This window comes from Diaporthe citri, assembly GCF_014595645.1.
Source record: "Diaporthe citri strain NFHF-8-4 chromosome Unknown scaffold_12, whole genome shotgun sequence".
Taxonomy (NCBI): domain Eukaryota; kingdom Fungi; phylum Ascomycota; class Sordariomycetes; order Diaporthales; family Diaporthaceae; genus Diaporthe; species Diaporthe citri.
In genome coordinates, this window is record NW_025064857.1 from 359,826 (window position 1) to 384,987 (window position 25,162).

General features: G+C 50.7%; 11 protein-coding genes across 11 annotated transcripts; 8 read left to right on the plus strand and 3 right to left on the minus strand.

Moving 5' to 3' along the window:
- Positions 1–708: 708 nt before the first annotated feature.
- On the plus strand, positions 709–1,500 carry INS49_004415 (uncharacterized protein; the record flags this gene model as incomplete). Its single annotated transcript, XM_043165204.1, has 2 exons — positions 709–1,105; positions 1,181–1,500. 2 exons carry the CDS (start codon positions 709–711, stop codon positions 1,498–1,500), a joined length of 717 nt encoding a protein of 238 aa, XP_043017919.1.
- Positions 1,501–2,921: 1,421 nt separating this feature from the next.
- INS49_004416 (uncharacterized protein) lies at positions 2,922–4,201 on the plus strand (the record flags this gene model as incomplete). Its single annotated transcript, XM_043165205.1, has 4 exons — positions 2,922–3,095; positions 3,144–3,248; positions 3,310–3,534; positions 3,593–4,201. 4 exons carry the CDS (start codon positions 2,922–2,924, stop codon positions 4,199–4,201), a joined length of 1,113 nt encoding a protein of 370 aa, XP_043017920.1.
- A 2,383-nt stretch (positions 4,202–6,584) lies between these two features.
- On the plus strand, positions 6,585–8,440 carry INS49_004417 (uncharacterized protein; the record flags this gene model as incomplete). The annotated part of the gene is made up of 5 exons (XM_043165206.1): positions 6,585–6,707; positions 6,763–6,833; positions 6,888–7,497; positions 7,556–7,891; positions 7,943–8,440. 5 exons carry the CDS (start codon positions 6,585–6,587, stop codon positions 8,438–8,440), a joined length of 1,638 nt encoding a protein of 545 aa, XP_043017921.1.
- A 558-nt stretch (positions 8,441–8,998) lies between these two features.
- INS49_004418 (uncharacterized protein) lies at positions 8,999–10,834 on the plus strand (the record flags this gene model as incomplete). The annotated part of the gene is made up of 3 exons (XM_043165207.1): positions 8,999–9,586; positions 9,655–10,377; positions 10,430–10,834. 3 exons carry the CDS (start codon positions 8,999–9,001, stop codon positions 10,832–10,834), a joined length of 1,716 nt encoding a protein of 571 aa, XP_043017922.1.
- Positions 10,835–11,667: 833 nt separating this feature from the next.
- Positions 11,668–11,967, plus strand: INS49_004419 (uncharacterized protein; the record flags this gene model as incomplete). The annotated part of the gene is made up of 1 exon (XM_043165208.1): positions 11,668–11,967. The coding sequence occupies one exon, from the start codon at positions 11,668–11,670 to the stop codon at positions 11,965–11,967; it is 300 nt and encodes a 99-aa protein (XP_043017923.1).
- A 786-nt stretch (positions 11,968–12,753) lies between these two features.
- On the plus strand, positions 12,754–14,784 carry INS49_004420 (uncharacterized protein; the record flags this gene model as incomplete). Its single annotated transcript, XM_043165209.1, has 9 exons — positions 12,754–12,938; positions 13,218–13,325; positions 13,376–13,497; positions 13,558–13,632; positions 13,738–13,791; positions 13,843–14,023; positions 14,074–14,132; positions 14,182–14,240; positions 14,293–14,784. The coding sequence occupies 9 exons, from the start codon at positions 12,754–12,756 to the stop codon at positions 14,782–14,784; spliced, it is 1,335 nt and encodes a 444-aa protein (XP_043017924.1).
- A 305-nt stretch (positions 14,785–15,089) lies between these two features.
- Positions 15,090–16,194, minus strand: INS49_004421 (uncharacterized protein; the record flags this gene model as incomplete). The annotated part of the gene is made up of 3 exons (XM_043165210.1): positions 15,090–15,553; positions 15,605–16,081; positions 16,137–16,194. The coding sequence occupies 3 exons, from the start codon at positions 16,192–16,194 to the stop codon at positions 15,090–15,092; spliced, it is 999 nt and encodes a 332-aa protein (XP_043017925.1).
- A 443-nt stretch (positions 16,195–16,637) lies between these two features.
- INS49_004422 (uncharacterized protein) lies at positions 16,638–18,085 on the plus strand (the record flags this gene model as incomplete). The annotated part of the gene is made up of 5 exons (XM_043165211.1): positions 16,638–16,696; positions 16,786–17,245; positions 17,433–17,581; positions 17,631–17,705; positions 18,058–18,085. 5 exons carry the CDS (start codon positions 16,638–16,640, stop codon positions 18,083–18,085), a joined length of 771 nt encoding a protein of 256 aa, XP_043017926.1.
- Positions 18,086–18,702: 617 nt separating this feature from the next.
- On the plus strand, positions 18,703–19,314 carry INS49_004423 (uncharacterized protein; the record flags this gene model as incomplete). The annotated part of the gene is made up of 1 exon (XM_043165212.1): positions 18,703–19,314. One exon carries the CDS (start codon positions 18,703–18,705, stop codon positions 19,312–19,314), a length of 612 nt encoding a protein of 203 aa, XP_043017927.1.
- Positions 19,315–20,220: 906 nt separating this feature from the next.
- Positions 20,221–21,040, minus strand: INS49_004424 (uncharacterized protein; the record flags this gene model as incomplete). Its single annotated transcript, XM_043165213.1, has 2 exons — positions 20,221–20,705; positions 20,755–21,040. 2 exons carry the CDS (start codon positions 21,038–21,040, stop codon positions 20,221–20,223), a joined length of 771 nt encoding a protein of 256 aa, XP_043017928.1.
- A 1,940-nt stretch (positions 21,041–22,980) lies between these two features.
- INS49_004425 (uncharacterized protein) lies at positions 22,981–24,170 on the minus strand (the record flags this gene model as incomplete). The annotated part of the gene is made up of 4 exons (XM_043165214.1): positions 22,981–23,367; positions 23,427–23,656; positions 23,735–24,027; positions 24,091–24,170. The coding sequence occupies 4 exons, from the start codon at positions 24,168–24,170 to the stop codon at positions 22,981–22,983; spliced, it is 990 nt and encodes a 329-aa protein (XP_043017929.1).
- Positions 24,171–25,162: the final 992 nt, after the last annotated feature.

Sequence of the window (25,162 nt, forward strand, 5' to 3'; positions counted from 1 at the left end):
ACCGCGACTGAGCTCCCGTGGAGGTGGGCAGGCGTCGCAATCGCTGCCTACGATCTGCCTTCAACCGGCGCTTCAGCAATTATTCCCCAGATGAGACGACGACATCATCACTGGTGAGACACTGCCGGTGGAGTATACACCATGTCAGCCTGCCATCTCGACGTGGCGCAGACAGCGTCCTATCATATGAGTGCTCAGGTCTTACAGATCTGCAAAAGGTCAGAACCAAGATGCTCGGGTCAAGCGGGATCTTGGAAAATCATGCAGCGGCTACATAATCCTGCACATTCCAGTTGTCGTATACCTGCCTAGACATCCCAGGTATGTAGGTCGGTAGATTGGTTGATGCAGGTCCTATACCAAGCATCACTTACACGTAGTACAGCATGTATGGCAGGTGGGGGCGGTATGCGGGAGGCAGGGATCGCGAAATGGGGGGATATGGAGCCCCAGCCGGATCTAGGCATCCAGATACTTTGGGGAGGTACCTAGATAGTGACAAGTACACAGTGTACAGCACGGACTCCGAAACCGAGAATGAAACCAACACTCGACAGCAGGAAGGGGAGAAGGGGAGAAAGAGGGGCGTTTGTGAATGTGCAAGTAAGCTGATAAGACACCGTTAAACTTTCTTTCACACCCAAGGATCTCAAAGTGAGACCTCTGTGGACACTTTCGGAGCAGCGATCCGCCATCCAACCACCAGAAATGCCCCTCAAGCTGGTCCATCTCGAGTCCGATGGCGAGTTCGACGCCCTCGTCCGGTGCGAGTTCACCGCCTACGAGACGCCGCCGTGCAAGCTGAAGGAGCTCTTCTTCCCCCCGCAGGGCAGCCAGGAGGCGACCATCCAGTCCGCGATACAGCGCCAGACGGCTTGGCACCGCGGCGACCCGACGTCGCGCTGGATCAAGGTCGTCGACACAGACGACAACGACCGGCTCGTGGGCGCCGCGTGCTGGCACATCTACGACACTGACCCTTACGCCGTCGAGTCGGACGAGGAATGCGACTGGTTCCCCGAGGGCGAGGAGCGTGATATCGGGAACGCGCTGATGGGGCAGTTCGTCACGCCCCGCATGACATACATGCGCAAGCCACACGTCTGTGAGTTAAGCCCCTCAGCCCTAAGGTGACGCGGGAAGGAATTAGGGAGACGGAGGCGGGTTAACCCTAGCGCAGTCCTCGACATCTGCTTCACGCACCCTGATGCGCGGCGGAGGGGGGTGGGCAAGCTCTTGATGGACTGGGGTGTCCAGCAGGCGGACGAGCGCGGCTATGAGATCTTCATCGACGCCACGGACATTGGTCGGAGCCTCTACCGCGCGTACGGCTTCGTCGAGGGCGAAAAGTGCCAGTTTGACATGTCGCAGTTCAAGGACACGCGACGGAAGAAGGAGTTGGAGGAGCTGATGATCCCGTTCGAGTGGTGGCCTATGATTCGTCCGGTGCGAGGCAAGTATGAGCCTGGAAAGGGGATGATCCCGTGGGAGAAGCAGTGAGTAGCTTTAGAGGCGGAACAGACGCGCAGGATATCGTTTTGCACTGGTAGATATTGTCCACTGTAGTACTTGATCTCTATCAACATGATCAACATGAAGGCTGGCCTGAACTCATCACATAAAGACGGCCCCAATTTCCCCTCCGGACCTCCGACCACGCCAATACCTCCTCGATTGGTTTTGATAGTCGGATGCTGATGGTAGGCGTCCAGGACAGGATATTGGCCTATCTCACAAGCCGTATCCTGGGCCTGGCTCTTCCGCAGCCGCCTTGGCACCGCGCTTCAGTCCATAGCCGGGGCCGGGCTCCTCGGCATTCGCATCGGCGGTGGGAGCAGCAATTGCGGAGGCAAAAAGGCCCGCAAGAGCGAGGGTAATAAAGTTGGAAAAATGCATGGTGATCTGACCGAACACGTCAGTCAGTGATGTACAGCCGGAACGGATTTGGTCAAACCTTTTGCAGTCTTGACGCTGAGATCCACAGGATACAGCACCGCTAGCTTTGAGGTTTGAAAGGGACTCGAAAGTTCATGGCAAGCAGGTGGCCGTGATGTGAGCGAGACCGAGGCAAAGACATATATATAGAGCTCTCTCTCACACCGTGACATTTATGTACTACGAGATCACACAGGCGCTTGTTCTTACGCGGTCCCACCTTCGCTGAACCATTAGCTAGGGTGATATGCAAGTGAGACCGGGCTTTATGCGCACAGCCTTCCGGTAGTTAAGATGATCTCTCCGTCGTCGCCACCGTCTGATCTAGGCGCGCCGCTACTTCGGTACGCGCCGGTCCTGGATGTCTGTGAGCTGAAAGGGCTGAAAGATAAGGTGTGAGAGAAATTGGAGGCAGTGGCCCGGCCGAGCGGAACATACTATAATTAGTAATTTTAAACAAGCTATGAAAACAAGTTATGAATACGATTTAAAAATCTTTTTTTTTTTCAATTTAATAGTACAGCTAGTATGTAGAGTTTATAATGTTAATGATTTTATAGGGATCGAAAAAGCTTAATTTAATTCCCCATTTATCTGCATATTATTTTATAAAATATTTATTGTTATTATTAGTTAAGAGTTTTATTTCTTTAACAAATTATTACAGTAGTAATAAGTATTATTTCAAATTATGCAATAATCAGCTTATCTGTCACATGAATGTCAGGTACGGTATATTAGACCAATCGCTCCAGGCTCCAGCTGTGCTCTCAGGTTTAAGGTTCATCCTTGGGGGCCAAAAGCTGATGTAAGAATGGCCACCGCAGTGCTCTGTCGTCAGCAGACCGACCTTGACAGGTGTGTTGGGGACCAGTAATATTGCCGACAGATGACCTTGACCTGTGTTCCTCTCTTTATATCACAGACCACGTCTATTTTGACCTCCTACGATTACAAGGCGGCGTTGAGGCGCCTTCGTCACCATCATGTCTGCCTCTTCTCAGCCGGTGGTGACGCCGGACGACTACTCGTCGATTCCGAGCATCATCAGCTGGTTCCTAGGCGTCACCTCGCTGCTGTTCGTCGCCACTAAGATCGTGACCAAGCTGTCCATGACACGCAGCTTTGCGCTCGACGATGCTGCCATTATTACCGCATTGGTACGACAACCGAGTTTCAACTTGCTTCAACATGACTGACGGGACCAGGCCTTCAGCATCGGGATGGTGATCGCTGTTTCCATACAAGCGCAAAATGGACTGGGAAAGAGAGAGAGCTCTCTCTCCGAGTCGGAGCTGATCGCATTTGAAAAGGTCGGTTGCTGTTGCAAACATCAACCACGCCAGGTCTAAATAGCGAACTGACCGCGAGCAGGGTGTCTATGCCACGGACTTCCTTTACATCACGACCCTGTTCTTTTCAAAGTCCTCAGTCCTCGTGCTCCTCCGAGCGCTCACACCCGTGAGAAATCACCAGCTTCTGACGTATGCTGTCGCTGGTGTGCTTGGGTTGTGGGCGATATCTAGTCTGTTCGCGGTGGGATTCCAGTGCTCAACGCCTCAAAAATGGGCAATAGTGACAGGACATTGTATAAATCAGGTCAGTAATCCACTCCATAAGAAACCGCTAAACTACACGGACTTACCACCCGGTGCAGGCCTCTTTCTGGATTGTCTTTGGAATCCTCAACATTATTACCGAGGTCTTCCTAGTCGTAATCCCGGCAGTCATCATGCGGAGCGTGCAGATACCTCAGGGGAAGAAGACCGTCATCATAGTAGTCTTCTCCCTCCGCGTCTTCGTCGCCGCCGCCATCATCCCGGAGCTCATCTTCGTCCAGCGGGCGGGCCAGTCGGCAGACCGGACCTTCGCGGCCTGGCCCGCCGTCGTCTGCGCCCTCTGGGTGCAGTGCCTCAGCATCGTGTTCGCGTGCGTGCCCTACCTCAAGCCCTTCTTCGGCGCGCTCGAGTCGGGCATGATCCGCATGGACGACACGCGGCGCCGCGAGGGCCGCTCCACGGGCGGCGGCGGCGGCTACTACTTCAAGAAGCCAAAGATGTCGTCGCACGGCAGCAGCAGCGGCAAGCAGAGCATCGGCAGCCGCCTCTACCCGCTGAGGAACTTCGCGCACGGCGGCGGCGGCGGCACGCACTCGGCCTCGGCGGAGCGTGGCACGGAGGAATTGGATCGCCACTCGCAGCGGTCCGACTCGCGCATCATCCGCGCGACGACGACGTTTGAGATCCGGTCGGAGGATGAGTATTGAGTCTATACATTGCTACGAAGATAATTTGGGGGCACTGTCCATATCTCTTGCCAGTTTACTGTTCTTGGACCTACCACTGAGGGGTCATCTAAGCAGGCTATTACGATTTCATGAAGCGTGTGTTGTATTTACTCAAGATAGCTATAGAACATGTTCTCCTACCTCCCGGGCTCTGCAACGCGTCATTGTCTGTTTCGTGCCCCGTGGACGAGATGTAGACTTGTGCCTGCTCAGGGCCTCCAAAAAGTAGGATTCACATACTTTCCTGGAGTTGCATTGATACCAACTCCAATGTAATCTTCATGAGGCCGCCATCGGCTCACTTCCTGTTTCTGAAATTGCGGGATGAGAATCACTTTCGCAGCTGCCTCACTGGGTGGGTATGATACAGTTGACCTCGGACGATCCTTTTCCTGACCGACCAGACGTTCGCAGAAGAAATCATGCCGACTGGTCATCGCGCAGGCAGACACGTCGCATCAAAAAAATCCTCCGCATGCGGCCTCGACATGAACTTAGTGAACCTAGCCAGGACGGCCGGGATCTGCAAGGAGGTGAACAAGTGCCCATTTACCCCAAGATGAGCTGAGCTGGTGGCTGCCTGCGCGGCCAGCTTTGCCGGCGATGCTGACCACCCACCAGGCCAGCACCCCCGGTCGCGGATGAGCATGTGAAAAGGATTCCAAACACAAAATGCATGGTACGAATCAGATATCCCCGATCCGTGAACCTGTTGCATTACCTCATGCAGTCTGCGCGGTAATCCCGTGGAACCCACCTTTATTGGCCTGGCACAAACCCCGCTAAGACTATAGTGCTGACCTGACTGCTCTCTGCCGTTCTGTTGCCGCGTTACACCCGCGCGTCCACCGCGTTGCAAGCGCTGACGCCCTGCTACAGGCCCGACCCATGCTGCAGCCCCCCCACGCCGGGTTGCAGTCCCTCACACCCTTCTACGGAAGCAAAGTCATATAAAGTTTCGTATATATATATCTGTTATTAACTGCGATAATGTCATTTACCTGGTACATTATAATAATCTATTATTATTTACTATTAATTTCTGTAGCCAGTATAGGAATTATTAATTTATAAAAAAAAAAATTAAGTTGTACAAGGTTTCCTTTCATAAGATTAACTGCTTTTAAAACCCTGTAAATTTTCTTAATAACTGTTTTTTGTTTCAAAAGACGAATTATATATAAAGGTAACACAGAAGCAGCTCTGGCTTAAAATAAATGAGAAAAGGTAACAATAAGATTAGTATTTATGTTATCAAGGAAAGAGGCTGGGGTGAGCTTAGTTGCCACCAGAGTTGTGACAGTATCTGTGTATTTTATATTTAAAAATACAAAATACATAAATACATGTATCTATATCTATATTTAAATACTATATCTATATCTATATTTATATTTATATAGGCCTTGTATTTTATATCTATATCTATATTTATATCTATATTTTTAAAATTTTAAATTTATATTTTATATTTAAAATATAAAATATAGATATAGATATAAGTTATATAATATTTAATTTAAATTTTATTATTTTAAAAAAGAAAGAAATTTTAATTAAATTCTATTTAATTTAAGCATTTTAAGTATATTTTTATTTTATTTATATTTAAATCTACTAAAAAGCTATAAATACTTTATATTTAAGGGGAAAAAAACTTAGATAAGATAAGACTTAAATAAGAAGATAAGCTTTTTTTTAAAAAAAAGTACTTTTATATTATATATAATATCTTTTTAAAAAAAAGATATAAAATTAAAAGAAATATACTTAAATAGCTAGTTTTAAGCTTATTTTAAAAGAATTTATATTAAATTTAATTAATTAATATTTATATATAATGTATTTTGTATTTATATTTTATATTTATGTATTTAAATATATATATTTATATTTATATTTATATTTTTGTATTTATATCTATATTTTATATTTTTAAAATTTTATGTATCTGTATCTATATCTATATTTTTAAAATTTTATGTATCTGTATCTGTATCTGTATCTTGTATTTTGTATTTTTTGTATCTTCACAACTCTGGTTGCCACCCATCACCTCACCCCTCCCCTTCCCCCTCAAAGGACAAAGGAACAATTAAGTTCATTTGTCAAATTCAACCTGGCTGAGAAGGTACCATCAAATCTGACAATAGCCTATCAAGGTACCGGGTCAGCTGGAACCATGTAGAGAAGCTTGTCATTGCAACCCTGATCTGAACTCGGACTGCCTGCACCGAGCAGCTGCGTGCCTGGCCTTTACAAGTCTTGTTTTTCTCCCATAGCTTTTATCTCAATACTGGGTACCACAAAGAAGACAACTGCTCAGAACTGATCGCATCTACGGGACTGTCGATCAGCCACGATGGACGTCGAGATGTTAGAAGCCCGATCGGACTCCAAGTCCTCACAGGTCCATCGTCACATGATGGAGGGCAACCGCGACGAGATGACCCTGGCTCGTCTGGGGAAGAAGCAGGTGCTCAAGGTTGGTCGTCGTTCTCCGGGCTTGGCTTCACGTGCATAAATTAATGGCAATACAGCGCAACTTTGGATTCTTGTCCATGATTAGCTTCAGCTGCACCGTCCTGGTAACATGGGAAGGTGTCCTGGTGTATGTGAACTGAACTCGAAATGAGACTTTACATGTCACTTACCACTCTGGCAGTCTCTTCGCTACAGGCTTCATCAACGGTGGCACGGCAGGCCTCGTCTGGCAGTTCATCCTCGTCTGGGGCGGCACCCTGAGCACCTTTGTGACCATCGGCGAGCTGGCCTCCATGGCTCCCACCGCGGGAGGGCAATACCACTGGGTCAGCATGCTGGCGCCCAGGTCCAACAGAAACTTCCTCAGCTACATCACGGGGTGGATGACGGTGCTCGCGTGGGTGGCCACCATCGCCACCGGCGCCTTCCTGTCGGCCAGCATGATCCAGTCGCTCTGTCTGATCAACTGGCCCGACTACGCCAGCGTGTACGCTGGCTGGCAGGGCACGCTCATTTCTTGGGCCGTCGTCCTGGTCTGCGTCTTCTTCAACACCGTGGTCGGTAGCTTGCTGCCAAAAGTGGAGGGCAGCTTCATGATGCTGCACGTCCTGGGCTTCTTCGCCATCCTGATTCCGTTGGTCTACTATGCTCCGAAGGCGACCGCCGCCGAGGTCTTTAGCTCCGCGACTAGCTATCAGAACGCTGGAATGTGGCCCACCTATAGCATATCGTTCATGGTTGGTACGCTTGGTGCGGCATTCTCGTTCGTGGGAGCAGATGCCGCAGTTCACGTAAGTAGAGACAAACATCACCCTTCGCCGGGGAAAAAACTGCTGATACCCGCGTTAGATGTCGGAAGAGATCTCCAACGCCGCCGTTAACGTGCCTCGCTCCATCGTGCTCAGCATTGTCATCAACGGCTCGCTGGGCTTCGGCATGCTTCTGGCCATCATCTTCTGCCTTGGCGACCCACAAGCCGCGCTCGAAGCTCAGACGACCATCGGCTTCCCCTTCATTGAGGTCTTCTGGTCCGCCACGCAATCCCTCGGTGGCGCGACGGGCATGACGTCTATTGTCATTGCACTCGCCTTCTCCTGCACCATCGGTTTTATGGCTACTGCCTCCCGCATAATATGGTCATTCGCGCGTGACCGCGGCCTGCCCTTTTCCAAGATCCTTTGCCACGTAGGTACTCTAGCCCTTCCTCGTGATGAGAATCAGCTGACAGTTTTTCAGATCTCACCAAAAACCACAATTCCCACATACGCCGTCATAGTCGCCGCTACCATCCCGTGCCTGATCGTCCTGATCAACATCGGCTCCACCGTCGTCTTCAACGGAGTCACCTCCCTCGCCCTCGTCGGCTTCTACAGCACGTACTTCATCTGCTGCGCCCTCCTTCTGTACCGACGCCTGGCAAACAACATCCGCATGCCCGACCCCTCGGCGCCCGCAACCGCCGCGTACAAGGACCCACAAACTGACGAGTATGTCCTCATCTGGGGCCCATGGCACGTCAAGGGCGCGCTTGGTGTCGCCAACAACATCCTGTCGTGCTGCTACTTGATCCTCATCTGGGTTTTTGGCTTCTTCCCGCCGACCATCCCGGTCACGGCGGCCAGCATGAACTGGAGTAGTTTAGTCTTTGGGGGCACGGCCTTGTTCGCTGTGTTCTACTACATCGTGTGGGGGAGGAGGCAATACCGCGGCCCGCTGATCGAGATCAGCTTGTAAATCAATTGTATTTAGTAAATAAGGCGGTGATGAAGCGAAAACGATTTCTTGAAGATTTTCAACTGTCTTCCGGCACAAAGTTTACCGCGATTCTTGACCGTGTTTACCAAGCTTGCTTGGGGCTGAAGCTCTCACCAATGTGCCAAGTGCAGTGCCGTGAAACCTTCCAGGGTCAATTGGTGGGATGTTGCTTGGTGAGTCAACATGCCCGCCGCCATCGCCGTGCTTGTCTGCGTATCTCCACGCCGCCCCGCGTTCGCCGCTATGGACTGCACATGACAGGGTTCTTGGGCGGCTCCGAATCACCTGGGGCCCTTGTCAGTGTCATCAACTACGCGGGGCATGGCTTGTTGCTTTTCCCGGCATCTCAGAGTGGAGCGAGCCGAGCAATGACGAGATTTTGAGATTTTCACTCCTGATAGCAGTACAAAGGCAGCATTACTAGTAGGACTAAATGAATAAATTCATCCGCCTTTACAGTCCCGACAGCACCCCAAGCATCTGTGGTTTGTCCAGAGCTCCAAAGCTCCCCCAGGGCGATTATCTAGTGCGAACAAAATGGCAAAGCTCACCAACTATGTTGCCTTCGTACATCCCGAGACGGGCACGGAGCAGATTGGACACCTAGACCAGGAGAACGGCACGATTCAGCCGCTCAGCTTCGGGTCCGGGACGCCGGTGGGTAACCTTTACCAGGTGATCGAAGCCGGGTCTCGAGACCAGATCACTGCCACCGGCTCGCCCCTGCAAGTCGGGTCCGCCAAGATCCTACCTGTCATCGCAGGCCGTGATGTCCTCGCAGTAGGCAAGAATTACATGGAGCATGCCAAGGAGTTCAACAGCTCCGGCTTTGACAGCTCCGACAAGGTCGATCGCCCGAGCCACCCGGTCATCTTTACCAAGAGAGCCACTTCGATTATCGCTGACGGGGAGGAGATATTACCCCACGAGGGCTTCACCTCGACTGTCGACTACGAAGGCGAGATCGGTGTCATCATCTCAAAGCCTGGGCTCCGCGTCTCGGCAGAAAATGCGTGGGATTTTGTCTGGGGCTACACCATCATCAACGACGTGACTGCCCGCGAGCGGCAGCGTGACCATAAGCAGTTCTATATTGGAAAGTCGCCCGACAGTTTCTGCCCTATGGTGAGTATTCGTCAATCTCCTCGGACTAGCAATGGACCATGACTTTGCTAACGTTGGTTACACGGAAGGGCCCCATTGCAGTGCCGAAGGAAGATTTGCCCAAGACTCTGGGGATCCAAACTCATGTCAACGGGGAACTGCGGCAGAACTCATCTACAGAGGACTTGATCTTCTCAATCCCCGAGCTCATCGAGACGCTGTCCGCTGGCCAGACTCTGCAACCGGGCGACGTCTTAGCCACCGGAACTCCTGCGGGCGTGGGTATCGGGAAGAACCCTCCGGTCTACCTCAAGCCCGGCGACGAGGTGGCCATCTCCGTCACAGGCCTCGGCACTCTGACCAACAATGTCGCGCAGCCGGCTGCCAGCAACACTACGGGAGAACGCATCAGCGCCGCAAGCTCCTTCGCGCTCATCAACTCGGACAAGGCCGTCGGCCGAGGTGACGCCTTGGCGGTCATCGACGGCAAGCCCGTCTCATACAACAAGCTTGGCTCCGGCCCCGAGAACATCGTCTTCGTCCACGGCCTCGGCGGGACAAAGGACTACTGGACACCGTTGGTCTCGACACTTGCCCTGACGGACCGGGCAACAATCCACCTGTACGACTTTGAGGGTCACGGCCAGACGCCTACACACCCCCTGAGCCCGCTGACTCTCTCATCCATGGCCAACGACCTCTCGGGAGTCTTCAAAGCCGCCGGCGCCTCCACCGCAGCCCCAGCAACATTGGTAGCCCACTCCCTCGGCTGCCTCGTCGCGCTCAAATTCACACTCGACAACCCGGGGCTCGTCAAGAAGCTGATCCTCACCGGGCCGCCGCCCTCCCCCCTACCGGACGCAGGCGCGCAGGCCGCGCTCGCCCGCGCGGCGCTCGTGCGGGCCGGGGGGCATGGCGGCCGTCGTCGACGCGGTGGTCGCCGCGGGGACCTCGGACGCCTCGAGGCGCAGCAGCCCCGTCGGCGTCGCGGCGGTGCGCATGTCCCTGCTCGGGCAGGACCCGGAGGCGTACGCCAAGGCCTGCCATGCCCTCGCCGGCTCGAGCACGACGGCCCTTGGCGTCGAGGGCGTCGCGGCCCCGGCGCTGATTGTCACTGGCGCGGATGACAAGGTGTCGCCCCCGGCGGTGTGTGAGCAGTACAATGCGAGGATCAGTGGATCCCGGCTCGTGGTGCTCCCTGATGTTGGGCACTGGCACGTCTTGGATGGTGTCAATGGTGTTGCTAAGGCCGTTAATGAGTTCTTGTAGGTTTCTTGAGGTGTATCGCTTGTGGTTGTAACTGAGCTGGGCATAATAGTGGAACAAGCCTTGCAGGCGTGGGCCGGTCTGTCACATAGGTGTCAATGCTGGCTACACAGTATCTCCTAGGGCTGGGAGAGATGAGATATGTTCTTCTTCAGGGCACTTCCACTGCATAGTATAGCTCTCCCTATTACACTAGTACAGAGGAATGTCTACAGGATGAAATCGTCACTTTGATGACAAACTCAGCAGACTAACTTAGTAGATCTGTCCACGAGCCTTATCGAGCGAAAATGCAAAATGCTTTGATAAACAATCGGATCTTGCTGTGCAGGTTCTACATCACCCCACCTCGCGACGTCGGTGATACAACTGCATCTGAACCCTACGAGCGAAGTTGGATCTAGTGCCAATCCAAGATAAACCCGACAAATTATTGGCAGCGCAACCGAATTGTTCTAGCTTCCGGTAGCCGGCAGACCGTGATCATAAAGAGAGCGCGAATGGGCTCATATGTACAAGCCGAATTTCCATTCAAGGACGTAGCCTATTCTCCGAATTGGGCTGTGTTGGAGTCGATGCGGGGAGAGAATCTCGGCGAATACCTACTGTGGACTTTGTTACTCCATCCAGTAATTTCACCAGCAGCTCGTAGGCGGAGCTCCCGAAACTGGTCTATATCTTGCAACCAACCACCAGTGTGCTGAGAAGCACACCGGCGCATGGCAGGATAACAATGCCCTTCACATTTTGATGTGAAACCATCGGCACATGGGAAACAACTGACCCCTTCCTTCGAGAAACAGTCATCTTCTGCTCAGATCAGCCATTGAAACAAAATGCCTCCCTGTCGGGCCGAACTCACGAGCGACGGCCACAGCTATACCAAAGAGGGCGGCCTTGTTGCAGGTCTGCACACGTACAGTGTGACCGAGCCAGAGTGCAACTTCCAGTCTGCTCAGGATGATTGGGAAGCCATCGTCATCGGCGCGGGCTACACCGGTCCGGTTGCTCCTCGTGACCTTGTTAAAGCTGGCAAGTCTTTTCTTTTGTGCCCTCCACTCCCGTGTTATATGTTGAATCTATCAGGCAAGCCAGAGAAAGAAGTCTTGAACATCTTGCAAGATGTCTCGGGCTGATGAAACTCCAGGCAGCAGACGATAGTCCGGTAAGACGACCATTGCTTGCGACCTTTGAGCGTGGGTGATGATGTATGGCGGGAGCCACTCTGTGTATAGGCAATGACCATTAACCAGGCCGCTGCCATGCCACCTGACAATCAGAGGACATGTGCCCTGGCGAACATCTTTTGGCACGAGGATAGAAGTTTGAAAATTGTGACTGGCAAGCTGCTTGTAACTGACGTCTTGTCTTATAAAAGCATTAAGTTGAGCTTGTTTAGACATATTCGAAAAGCGGTTATGTAAAAGACCGGTTATAATTCTTTGTCAAGGACATAAGAGAGCCAACCCTGTCATCCAACTTAGGAACAAATTCTCTTCTAGCCATGAATAGAGAGAAGGACGGAAGGAAATTTCGAACACAAGTAAAGATGAAACAGCCAAGGCGGCAATTGCTTCCGTGGGCAGCAACGTGACGATTCTTACAACGAGCGCGTTAAGCATCAAGTAAGATCTACACTCGCCGAGGGGGAGTGCAAGTGGAATAAAGTACCAAGTCCGGTTTAGCGAGCCGTGTGATTAAGCCCACAGCTACGGTCACGGTTGGTACTATCTCCTAATGTAGTAATCAGTGCAACCGTTGGGACTGCCCTCATCTACCATATCAAACATAGTACTACCCCAGATAACCACCTGCCGTTACTATTAACGTTGTTGGCAACTTGAATATAAAGTTAAAACCAATCTCGTTCTGTCCCATAGGGAAACACTGGTTATGTACTTCTCACCTCATCTCACCTCATCATGTCCAAGTCTATCACAAAGAAGCCTGGAGATATAAATGTGAGAGATGACGTCGCTGACCAGAAGCTACAGCGAGTCCCCAGTGTGCTTGAAGGTGACATTCAGGAAGTTGACGATGCAATTCTACACGCTCAAGGCCACGAGGCCGTTCTGACGAGGCAATTCAACTGGATTTCCGCTCTTGGGTTAGCCTTCTCTGTGACGAATTCTTGGGTTGGCTACCTGGTGAGGATGAACAATTTCCCAACGTGAATCCTGCGAATGATGGATGATTAATTCGTATGACAGAGTTGTTTTGGACAAAATCTGGTCTATGGGGGTCCGCAGTCATGCCTCTTCGGGCTCGTCGCTGCCTTCTTTGTCCAAGGCATAGTCACTACAGGATTAGCGGAGCTCGGCTCTGCATTTCCGGTATGATTCGTGCAAATCATAAGCACTCGCTGTCGCTGATTTGATACCCCTAGTCCAGCGGTGGCCAATACCACTCTTGCTACATCCTCGCCAGAACGATGGAAGAACTTTGCTGCTTTCATCGTCGGTTGGATGTCTGTGCTCGCCTGGTGGATTGTGACGTAGGTATACCGATTCGCATCGGATTGGCGTTTGGCTGACTTCGCATTAGATGCTCCGGCCTATCACTTGCAGCCGTCACGCTGTCCGGATTAGTTAACTACTGGCACCCAGATTACGTCGCAACGCAATGGCAGATTTACTTCATATACATTGCTGTTTCAACCTTAACGAGTGAGTAGACAGAAGAATCTGCGCTGGGGATACGGAGAACTAACCCCTTCCCCTTCCCAGTCATGCCGCTCATAATGGCTCCTTCCAAGATCGCCTGGACAACTCAGGCCACTCTATACCTCTCAGTCACTGGATGTTTTGTGTTTCTCGTCATTGTTGGGGCTATGCATGGGCCTACTCAACCAGCATCTTTCATCACTTCATCATCATTTGGAAGTAGTGGGTGATCCTTTGGTGTAGCGTGGGTCCTTGGCATCACCAACGCGATGTATGCATTCGGTGCGACGGACGGAGGTCAGTTCACCACGTAGTATACTATCCAGGCCTCGGCGCTAATAGATCCAGTTATCCACATCAGCGAAGAGATGCCCCAACCCGGGAAACGTGTTCCACAGGTCATGATCATGACAATGCTGATTGGTCTCCTCACCACACTCCCCCTGGTCATTATGCTGATGTATTACATGGCTGATCTGGAAGCCGTGACCGCATCTGCTTTGCCCAGCCTGGAGATTGTTTCGCAGGCGTAAGCATTTTAATCCAAACTTCTTTTGGGCACTGACGAACATTCCCAAGTTTCAGGAACAAGAATGTTACTACCTTTCTATTCACCTGGCTATGGCTCGTGTACATGGGTAGGTCGTTCGTATCCGACTCAGCATGAGCGTCGCTAACAAGGTTTAGGGTCCCTCCCATCACAATGGGTGACCTGTGGCAGGGTCGCGTGGGCTTTTGCGCGGGACGTAAGTCTGTAGCCGACTTTGCGGTCTGCCAGGTGCTAACAAATCCATCTAGAATGGTGTGCCATTCTCGGAATACTTCTCAGACATCCATCCAAGACTCGGCTTCCCCTTGCGGACGACCCTGGCTGCTTTCGCATTCTCCTGCATTTACGGCCTTCTATATCTCGCTTCTACTACCGCGTTCAACTCTATTGTCACATCCGCCGTGCTCTTCCTAAATATCACCTACGCGATTCCGCAAGGCATTCTGCTCTGCCGCAACCGGGAAGAGGCTCTGCCTCCTCGCTACCTCAACCTCAGATGGTTTGGATATGTCTGTAACATCTTCTCATGCACATGGATCTTTGTTCTGGTCGTTTTCATCTGCATGCCACCACGCTTGCCCGTCGAAGTTGGATCCATGAATTACACGAGTGTAGTGCTCGTTGGTCTAGTCTCGATTGTATTTGTCCTATGGATCGCCAGAGGCAAGAGCAAGTTCCGTGGGCCAAATATCGATTGGGGTCTACTCCAACGTGCTAATCGTGTCGTTGCACACCGATAGCTACATGCTTGTCAGGAGAAAATCATTATAAACGCCTTGATGCCAAAAAAGCAGTGGTTGAACTCTAAGAATGAAATCATTCTTGATTCCTGCTCGGCAGACACCAGGTGCAACGAGGGGGAGGTGGGGCTTGTCGTTCAGAGGCTGGAGGCATTCAATGTCCAAGTCCAGATATACGTCTCCATGGTGTGAGAGTGATATCAACTCAGAACTTTTGTCCACTTTATATCCATTTGAGTGAGGCAATGGTACCGAACAAAGACATGAATGATCTTCAAAAATAAAAGCTGACCAATCGGTTCCATCTATCGCCAATACGGCGCGGCAGTAGCTTTTGCAACCAGCCAGGCTCGATCTAGTGCCTCCACAACGTCCTCGGGCAACGGGCCCTTCTCGAAATCCTTCAGGTTTCCTTGCAGCTGTTGAAAGTTGCTCACGCCGATGACAACACCGTCGTTCCCGCCTTTATTCCTGGTTTTCAATGCCGAGTGGTGGATGACCCATCTCATCGCAGTCTCCAGGAGTGTCAAGTTGTGCTTCTGCGTTGCCTCCTCGGCAATCTTGAGTGCCTCCATGTTTGCTTTGTTTAGGAAACGGTCGCGGTACAGCTTCCCGTATTTGTAAGAATCGGAGAACCGCCCGTCGGTCGGCGCAAGATCTGCGGACTTGATTTTCCCCGAGAACAAGCCCCCTGCCAGGGGATTGTAAACCACAATGTCCATTCCAAATTTGCGACAGCATGGGACAAGCTCAGACTCGATGTCACGGGCTGGCCTTTCCGTTAGTTGTGGGGAATTTGAGACCGCTGCATCGCACTTACTGATCACGTTGTACATGGCCTGGTAAATACTAGGTCTCACCCAGCCTCGCTCCTTCGCAAGAGTGCAGATCTCGGCAACTTCCCATGCTGCGTAGTTCGACAGACCAAGTCGTTTGAACTTCCCTTCTTGATAGAGCTTGTCCACCTCCGCCAGGGTGTCCTCGTACGGGACCGAACGGTCGGGCGCGTGCAAGTAGAAAATATCCACCGAGTCGGAGCCGAGCTCATTCAACGAACTTGTGAGGAGCTTGCGCAACCGGGAGGGCTCGTGCGTGCCAGGCTCCTCGGGGTAGATTTTGGTTGCCAAAGTCAAGCCACGCTCCTTCCACTTGGCATCACGGGTCCAGGCCTCCTGCTTGCCGCTCACATACATCCTCGCGGTATCGACCTCATTGTAGCCTTGTTTCTGGAAGTAGTCCAGGTGTCTGTTGAACTCATCGAGTTCTAAAATGCGTGCTCCCGCCTCCTCGTCCGGGCCTGATCTCAAGTGAGCGTGGATGTCGCTGACCCAGTTGGACAATAGTAGACTTACCATAAGTCATCAGCCCAAGGATGACGCGCTCTTTGGGGGATTGCGAAGTCGACGACATTGTGTGTCAATTTTACAGATTCAGAGGAAACAGTTCGAATTTCCGTTTTTCCGGGCAAGGTCCAATATTGAAAGTCAAGCCAAGTCGCCGTGGCTGTCGCGATTGGGAAGGTTTGGGGTTTTGATCTCGGGTCTCGGGAAAGCTCCCGATGTGCAGTCAACATTGGATTGTAGCTATCGCGATCGGGTGGAGTTGCCGAATGGCGGGGGTGATAGCCTCAGAGCCCGAGATCGGTGTTCGGATGAGCTTCCGGAGCCCAGCATTGCTGCCAACGTTGCGGCGATTACAGAATTGGCGTGACTAATCGTCTCTAAAGAGATCCGAGGTAGAGGGGTCCCGAGATTCGACACATACCTGGAGAACCTCGAACGCTTGACTTCCGTCCTGACGCTTCTCGCCGCTACCTAGCAAGGACCGAGAAGGATAACCACTGCTGCAACAAAATGGCCGGAAAATTCCAAGACCAAGTCGTACTCATAACTGGAGCTGCAAGTGGAATTGGGTATGTAGAACCAAGTCTGCCTTCTTCTGTGCTGGACTGTCGACAGCGCAAAGCGCAAAAATAGGGTCTCTGACAGGTCTCACACGCAGCCGCGCAACCACGCTCAAGCTAGCAGCCCTCGGCGCTTCTCTCGCCCTCTGCGATATCAATACGACTGCCCTATCGACCATAGCCTCGGAACTCCCAAACGCCCCACTTCTCACGCAAAAAGTCGATGTTGGCTCCGAGGCAGATGTGAAGTCATTCATATCCGCCATTCTGGAGAAGTTCGGCAAGCTGGACCACGTGTTCAACTGTGCGGGCATCAATCCCACCAATATTCCCTTCGCAGAAACGACGCTTGAGTACTGGGACAAGCAGTGCAACACGAACCTGAAGGGGGTTTTCCTCGTTACGCGCGAGAGCTTGCCTCACTTGAAGAGGGGCTCTAGCATCGTCACCGTCTCCAGCATGAGCGGCACCCGCGGCACAGCGTTGCAATCTGTTTACAGGTATCTTACCAACATCTATCTGTTCAGTAGAGACATAAAATGTACTAACGAAATCACAGTGAGTTTGAGTTTGGTGAACTAGTGCACATATTCCACCCCAAAGGTTGCACTGTGCAGTTGATATAGTCCCAGACGACGTCTGCCTTCCTTGCCTAACGTGCTCTGAAAGCGGGAGTCTATTACCGAGACAAGGTTTTCTGACTCGAAAGGGAATGCTAATCAGGGCACTAACAGACATGACCAAGCACGGCGTTATCGGTTTGATGAAAAGTCTCGCCCACGAGGTCGGTCCCAAGGGGATTCGCGCCAACTGCGTAGCCCCGGGATACATCAACACCCCTACCAACTCCGGCATTGTACGCGGGGGCGAGGTTGTGGAGAAATGGGCCAAGGCGTACGTAAGCCAGTTACAACATGGAAAGAACCATTACTGACAAAAGCAGCTGCGCCTTGGAGAGGTGGGGCACCCCGGAGGACGTTGCGGACGTGGTGGTTTTCTTGTTCTCGGACGAGTCGAGGTATGTGAGCGGGTCTGTCTATGAGGTTGACGGCGCAGTTAGATGGTGAGATAGGCAGTAGAATCAAGAAGTCATGGGCAATGCATCACCACTGCAAGGCCGTATCTGCCACATTGTTTCTCGTGTTGGGTCCCGACTCCAGTTCTTTAGATATTTCAGACTGTTATCTGCCATAATGTCTCTGAAGCGTTACTATCTCATTAAATTTTCAAACCAAGAGCTGCAAGGGTATCATATCCACGTTTACACAATACCTACTTCCGGGGTCCTGGTGCAGGGGCACCCTCAGAGAAGGAATATTGAATACCAATTTGGAATGCTGGAAAGGCAAAGTTCTTACTGCGCCAGATAGCAATGGCGCAGTGGAACGTGATCGCTAACTAGCGTGACTGAGCCCTCATTATACCTTGGTACCTACCAACAAGCCTGCTTGTTCTGACAAATGCATCTGGTTGATTATTTCCAGGACGAAACAAGCTAGTAAACATGGACTGGCTACAGGTCCAGGTTGCAACGAATGACGAGCGGAATGGCTCACTGTGCAGACTGGATTTAAGTAATTACCTGGGCGTTGTATTGGCTGAGCTGGGGGAAAAGATTAATTCCACATACACACCCTCCGAATCAGCCTCAGTGCTGACGGTCCGCCTGTAGATCAGATAATCTCACTAACTTTAAATCTCTTCAAGTCTCCGCTTTTGGAAAGCAGAAACGGCCAGCTGAAGCTTCGTCCCAGGCCTATTGGCGGTGGCCATAGGAGTTGCTTACGACAGACGAACCAAATGATCTATTTTCGTTATGTCTTACAACGTCGTCGCAAATATCTCACACCTCCTACGCGATGTAACTCAATGCTTTCAACGAGTACATCCCCGATCAATTATATAAGTCCGGTATGAAAACCTGGCTAAATCGTATATGGCTCCGAACTTTTCGCCTGCATTGAGCGTCCCAACTCATCGCGATTCACTTGGTTCGTCGAAACAAGTCTTACATCATGTCTGTGCCAGCTGTGGCGCCTCAGGGCTTTCCCCAGCCTTCTAATGCTGGTTATGTTGCCATATCACCACTGCATCGAATCGAGGCGACGACGACAACAAACAGTGAGCCGTTGTGGACCCAATACATGGATTCATGTATCACCGTTGCGACTTACAACACCGACACCAAGCTTCGGTCCCTTTGCCATCTACCAGGCGGGCAGTACGAAAGCCTCATCCCCCAGCTAGCAGGCATCATCGATGAGAGCACTCTCGTGATCTTCACCAACGGCACCAGCGGCTCGAAACAGTGGCTGGAGACCCAAAAGGACAACATAATGGGGGCTATCGAGACCCGCCTCAACGCGAACGGAAAAGAAGGAGGCGTTTACAGGGTGTATCACACGGACCCGAGCCAGGACGCGTCTGGCGGTTTGATTGCTGGGACTTTTGTGATCCAGCCGGACGGCCGCTATGGGCGGATACAGGCACCTCGGAACCAGGCGCAGGGACAGACACCATCTCGAGACTTGCAAGGAGGAGAGGCTCATGGGTCTCGGGGAAAGAATGGACGCAAGGCAAAGAACCGAGGGTTCTGGAGGAAGATACTCTGTTGTTGTTTCAAATAGAGTCGCGCTGAAGTGAGCGTTGATGCGGTAACAGCCCATTGTTCCAAGGAGTACAGCGTGCCTGCATTGCCGACTGTATCCCGTAGAGTTGTGATAACACAGTCGCACGCACACGTGAGCCTCCTTCGCTCGAGCTGGGTAAGCCTGGACAATCTATCGTGATGCGACTATACGGGGCCTTCTGTCGACTCGCATAGAACTGGTATAACGGTTTATACCATGCGGGATGGTAGGATCGTGGGCTGCGTGGACGAACGATGCGACGTTCCGGCCGGACCCGATGTCGGTCATGGCCACCGACTTGCGCTGAAAATATTTACCTCTTCTGGGTATTAAAATCTATATGGGAATACACTCAGAGACTTGAATAGCATGTTTTTGGTCTTTGTCTCAGCAAAAGGAAGACCCTATTCATACCTTCACTCGCTTTCTGTTTGGAGACCGATTCCAACTCCTATTCCGTCGGCTACGGATGTTTAACACTGCCAACTTCGTACAGCCCGATCCCCCTCCTGAACGAAAGCGATATCGCAACAAAGCCTTGCCAGATAGCCTTCGGAAATTGTTGATAAACTTTGCAAATAGGACGGGCAGTGGCTAAATCCACAATGACGATCTCGAACCTTTTTGAACTGGCGAAACCTTATAATTCTCTAACTATTCTCGCTCCCAGGGAATAATCTGGCCTCATTGCGCAGTCAATGATGCCAACCCCTCGTCCGAAATGCAGGTATTGAAAATTCGAATAATGGCCACATGAGCAGTATTCTGCAACAAGTCCGCCTGGGACTGGCCGGGTTTATGTATGCCGCCCCAAGGGCCCGTCAGGCTTTGACAAGTACAAATTGCATACCACATAGTCGTGATAACGACGAAGCATTCGTGCCATTCGGAAAAGGCTTGAATTTATTGATGACCAGAAGGGGACATATGCAAGCCCAGCCTTTGCACAAAGCTGTCGAGACCGTCCTTGAAGTTGGAATTGGATCCACTAAGCAGCTTCTCACTGACCTGAGTGTCAACGAAGGTTGCAAAATGGAGGCGCTCCTTTCGTTCTGATTCTCTGTCCCTTTTCTGTGCTGAAGAAATGTTCAACATTGGAATAGTCGAGAAATAATCCAGGTCCTTTGTCTCGGTTGCATCGTAGGTGGTGGGATCATTGATTATGCGGCATGCCTTGTCGGCCACATATTTCTCATATGGGACGAGGACATCCTGAAAGCCGTACTGAGACCCCGCAGTATCGAGAATCCAAGTCTCATCAGCAGAAAGACGCCGTACTTTCAGGACTGTATGCGGGCAGTTGCTCGAATCTGGGCCCGGGACAAGTCGGGTCGAAAATAGCGGCCTCCCGATCTGCAGGTCCACTAGCTCGATACTTGAGGCTATTCCTGGTTCTTATTAGGTCCAACACGTTCTGATGATCTGTGATTCACTCACGTTGGAGCAATTTCCGGGTCAGTCGGCCTAGCAGAGCCATTGCAGTCGTGCACGAATTATGTGCCAGCACTGCCTCTTTGTGCTGAGCATTGGCAACGAGGTGATTCGGAAAAGGTCCTCGTTTCGATCGGGTACTGATCGATCTTTGGTTCTGATGAAGCCAGAGAACTCCGCTTTCGTAGTGTACACCCGTCAGGTCGACGTCATATGTGGCCTCCCTGTACGCCAACAGAGCCGCCTTGAGTATCTTAGCTGCCCTGAGCAATTTCTTCCGTTGTTGCAACATCTTGCATTGGACTTTGTGACTGTTCCAATGTTCTCTCTGGCAGTCGCTGTCGCAGTACGCAGTATTGGGACCGTCTCCGCTTTCGTACTCTGGCGCACCTATGCAGCCTGAACAGCGCATCAACGCATCCGATCCACAACAGGCGCATCTTGACGCAGATGTCAAGTCGACTGGTGTATCCATGACTTGTAATGAAGTTTATAGCTTGAAGGTCAGGGTAGCATGAATGAAAGTCGCAGTCAAGGGTTGAAAAAAGTCCTTGGGTGCGTGGTCGACGGTCTTCGTGTCGAATAGCACGGTGCCCCGCTCTTCGAAGCATTGCCATGCGCGCAGCCGACCCGCCGGGCAGGGAAATCTTATATCCGAGGCTCCAGAGCATAGTAGGGACCTGTTGTGGCACGCGGCAAAAGATGCTGTGAAAATACGGTTTAGATACACCATCAACGGGCCATATTGCCCCTCACCATCTCGCCGCCCCGGCAGGGACGACGTAATCTTGACCAGTAGACAAGACTGGAAGAACTCCATTCAGAAACCCAAGTCTGCCCACGATTTACACTTTGATTGAGATTAATGACGGATCTATGTCGAGTACTAGTAGAATTTCAACGCTAGGTTTTGAAGGACAGGCTAAAAGCACCCATTGTATGAACTGTGTGAAGTAGTTAAGCTAAAAGATGTTGCCGCCCTGAAGCTTGCCAGAGATTTGCCCCGTAACCTTTTCCGCTGGATAGTCAGGTAAGGGCCTATAGCAGTGACATATTTGCGTAATCCTGGGAATTTTTTTTTACGAATTCATTTAATGTTTCTTGGTATAGAAGATGCTCTTAAAGCTGGGGTTGAATTCTTCAAATACCCTATGAGCCCTGTTGACTAGGCGTATATCCTGGAACAGTTTGGGTGATTCTTTGTGGATGTCCCCAGAATAATGAACCCAAGAAGTTGTGGAAAAGCTGTCGTAATTCTTTCAAATCTGGTGCGTTTGGAGTCAAATCCATAGTGATGCTTCTGGTTCGGTGGCTAAGGCATAACGGAAAATCAGTGAAGAGGTTGAGAAGAATGGTGAAGCAGATCAAGATGGTGAGTTACCCTTATGCACACGTGCGGATCGGCATTGCGTACTGTGTGTACAGCCACGCCTAATCCCAGATAAACAATAAACGGACATTCGTTTCGGCCTAACCTGTATCCCAGGCTGGGTCGTTGTGTGGGATAATCGACAACATCTGGGTGCACCTTAGGGATGACTATACCGAGTGAAATACAAGCGCGAGGAACTGATCTACCCACAAGTTCCAGTCCATTATTAACATATTATTCGGTTGAATTTTAATAACGGAAACATTGCTATAAAGAAGTTTGTGATACGACATGCATATGAATTTCATAATAAGGTAGCAAAATAGCATCGAGCCGGTGTATCTCGAAATTTCAGGGAAATTGGATCAAAGGATGCTCGAAGTGTGCCTTTCAATTGGCAGCGGTCGGGCGCGATGGGCCAACGTATCTCCATGTAGTGGGCCAATATTCTGCGTCAGGGTTCGTCCTCTTTGTGGGAGCTTTCGCACTCTTGTAGCCAGTCTGCAATGCTTTTATGTGGGCATAATCGTGACTGTCTTCCCCGAAACTCCAAGCCATGATTCCACCCAGTTGCAATGGAGCCACTATTTCGGTGAACTTCTTGGCAATTTCCACTGGCGTGTCCCAAGTCCAGAACGTATTGGTCTGTTGATCAATGGCCCACTGTCCACCATTCGCATCATCGCTTTTCCCGCTTTGGTAGACTCGTTGGAATGCTTCGGTCGTGACCGGAGCCTTGCAAAGCCCATACCCTGCGAGACAGCCGCTACCGCAATATTCTTTGTCGGTGCCACTAGTAAATAGTTCTCGTGAGTCGACTGTGGATCTCTATGAAATGGCAGGGGCATGATACTCTAAACTTACCAGTACATCGAAGAGCTGCAGCAAGCTCCATAAGGACATTTGAAATGCTTGCCGTCGACGACGCCGCACCGTCCATTCACTGAAACTTGCGCGTCACCCGGTGGCTTCCCGAGATTGAAGTTTTCAAAGGTGAAGACTCCAGACATTCCATTGTCCGATCCGTCCGCGTTCTCGAAAGCCCCGACGGCACATCCCACGGGGTTCTGGCAATTAGCCCCGGCCTGGAGCGTGAACCATTTCGCGTAGAAGGGGAAGCCTAGGTTCAATTTCGCAGCTGGTATTCCGTTCTTGATGTACGCATTCATGCTCTGTTTGCTTCCAGTCACGGAAGCGTGATGCTGAGTCAATGTTGAGCGGCGGTTCATTAAGTCGTACGACATGACCTGCCGTTCGAGTTGGGTCAATTTCTAGCTTAGTATGATTTGAGGAAAGGAGGACTCACGTTGACGAAGTCAACGAATGGCAAGATAGCCTGGCAGGTGGCTGGTGTGAACGCGCCCATGTCCGCATCAAGCCCCGGCACTGCGATGCTCAACTCCTTCCCACCCCCGATGGCTCCCTTAATAGCTCCCAAGAATGAAGGGTAGTTCTTGATCTGTTCCTCGCTTGAGCTCGCAGCATTTCCAAGTTTGTATTCAGCGCCGCCGCCACCAGGATATTCCCAGTCGATGTCTGTCATAGACAGGGCCATGTCAGTATAACCACGCAGTCTAGATAGTCAGCCAGATACTTTTTAGGATAATTGCGTACCAACACAGTCAAAATTAAGACGTTGGATGACACTCGCGACGTTGCTCGCATAGCTCGCCTGGTTTGCAGGAAGCGAGCCTTTCTCAAACCCGACGTTGCTGCCCCAGCCACCGATACTCAGGCAAACCTTGGTGTTCGGCGAGAACCTTCTCTTGACACTGTCTACCGCCTCGAATGGCTGCCACGTTGATGTGTTCGCGCTGTCAAGAAATGTTTCGGGGGTGGCGAAAGCTACAACGGCGTGGGTAACCTCCGATACAAGGGACGGGTCAGGAAGCGACAAATTGTGATACCTATCAAACGGGTGAGTCCCCATGTGATGTTTTCGAGAGTATAAAAGAAAGCATCCATCTTACTGATCGTAATACATCACGTATCTTAGGCCTGCCGCCCCCGCGGTAGCGTCGGCCAGCAAAGTGAGAAGTGCAATTTTCATATCAAATCGTTTTCAGATCTGAGTTACGTCGTGAGCAAGCTTTTGATTCGAGATTGTCGAATTCAGGTGCTGTGTTCCATTCCCATTTTCCTTGACGGGTGGGCACATTCCTCCTGAAGTAGGGACAGGCCGGGGCTCGCATGGGGCAGAACTTCCCGATCACTCAATCAGATTGATTTGAACACCGAGTCATCCACGGCATCGGACAAGGAGGCATCATCATGCGGGCGGGATCGTCAACAGCAGAGCTGTCTGCCAGCCACGGGCCGTCATTCGTCTTTGTCAAGCTCGGGAGGTGATACCAGTGCTCCGCAACCGTCCCAGGCCGTGCAGTGCTAATCAAGCTCCCATGCTCGGGCAATGTCAGAAATCGTTTGAATGAACTCTCTGCCGAACACAACGCTTCATTTTACTATCAAAGCAGATCTACATATATTGACGGCCCACCGCTCTAGGGCCGCCAAGGGGCAAATGATAGTGTTTTGCAACGGTACAATAATTGACAACAGGTCGACTAGTTACTGCGAAAGAGACAAAGATTCTGCGATAGTAGTGCAATCTATGCTTGGCCAGCAGTTCAAATCAACTCTTCGGTCCGTGACGACGATGTAATGCAGCATCAACCACAGAAATGGGTTTGTAAGTGTTGGTAGGTCTCTTGTACGTATGATAATTATATGGGAAGCAATTATGTATTAATGTTATTCTATTTAAGTTTTAAAAGGCTATATACTCTAAAGGGGATAACTAAAGTAGCTTTTTAAGTAATAAGGGTTATATTTACTAATACTTATAATTTTTCTCTTTTTTTAATAAGTATATATAATCCTTATTATAATTAGCCTTAAAATTATAATTTATTATATATTAAGTATATATAATCTTTATTATAAAAAAGCATTATTAAAAAAGCTTAAAATTATAATTTATAAGTTTTAAAGTAAGTTTTAACAATCTTTATTATTGCATTATTCTTTAAATTTATAATCTTT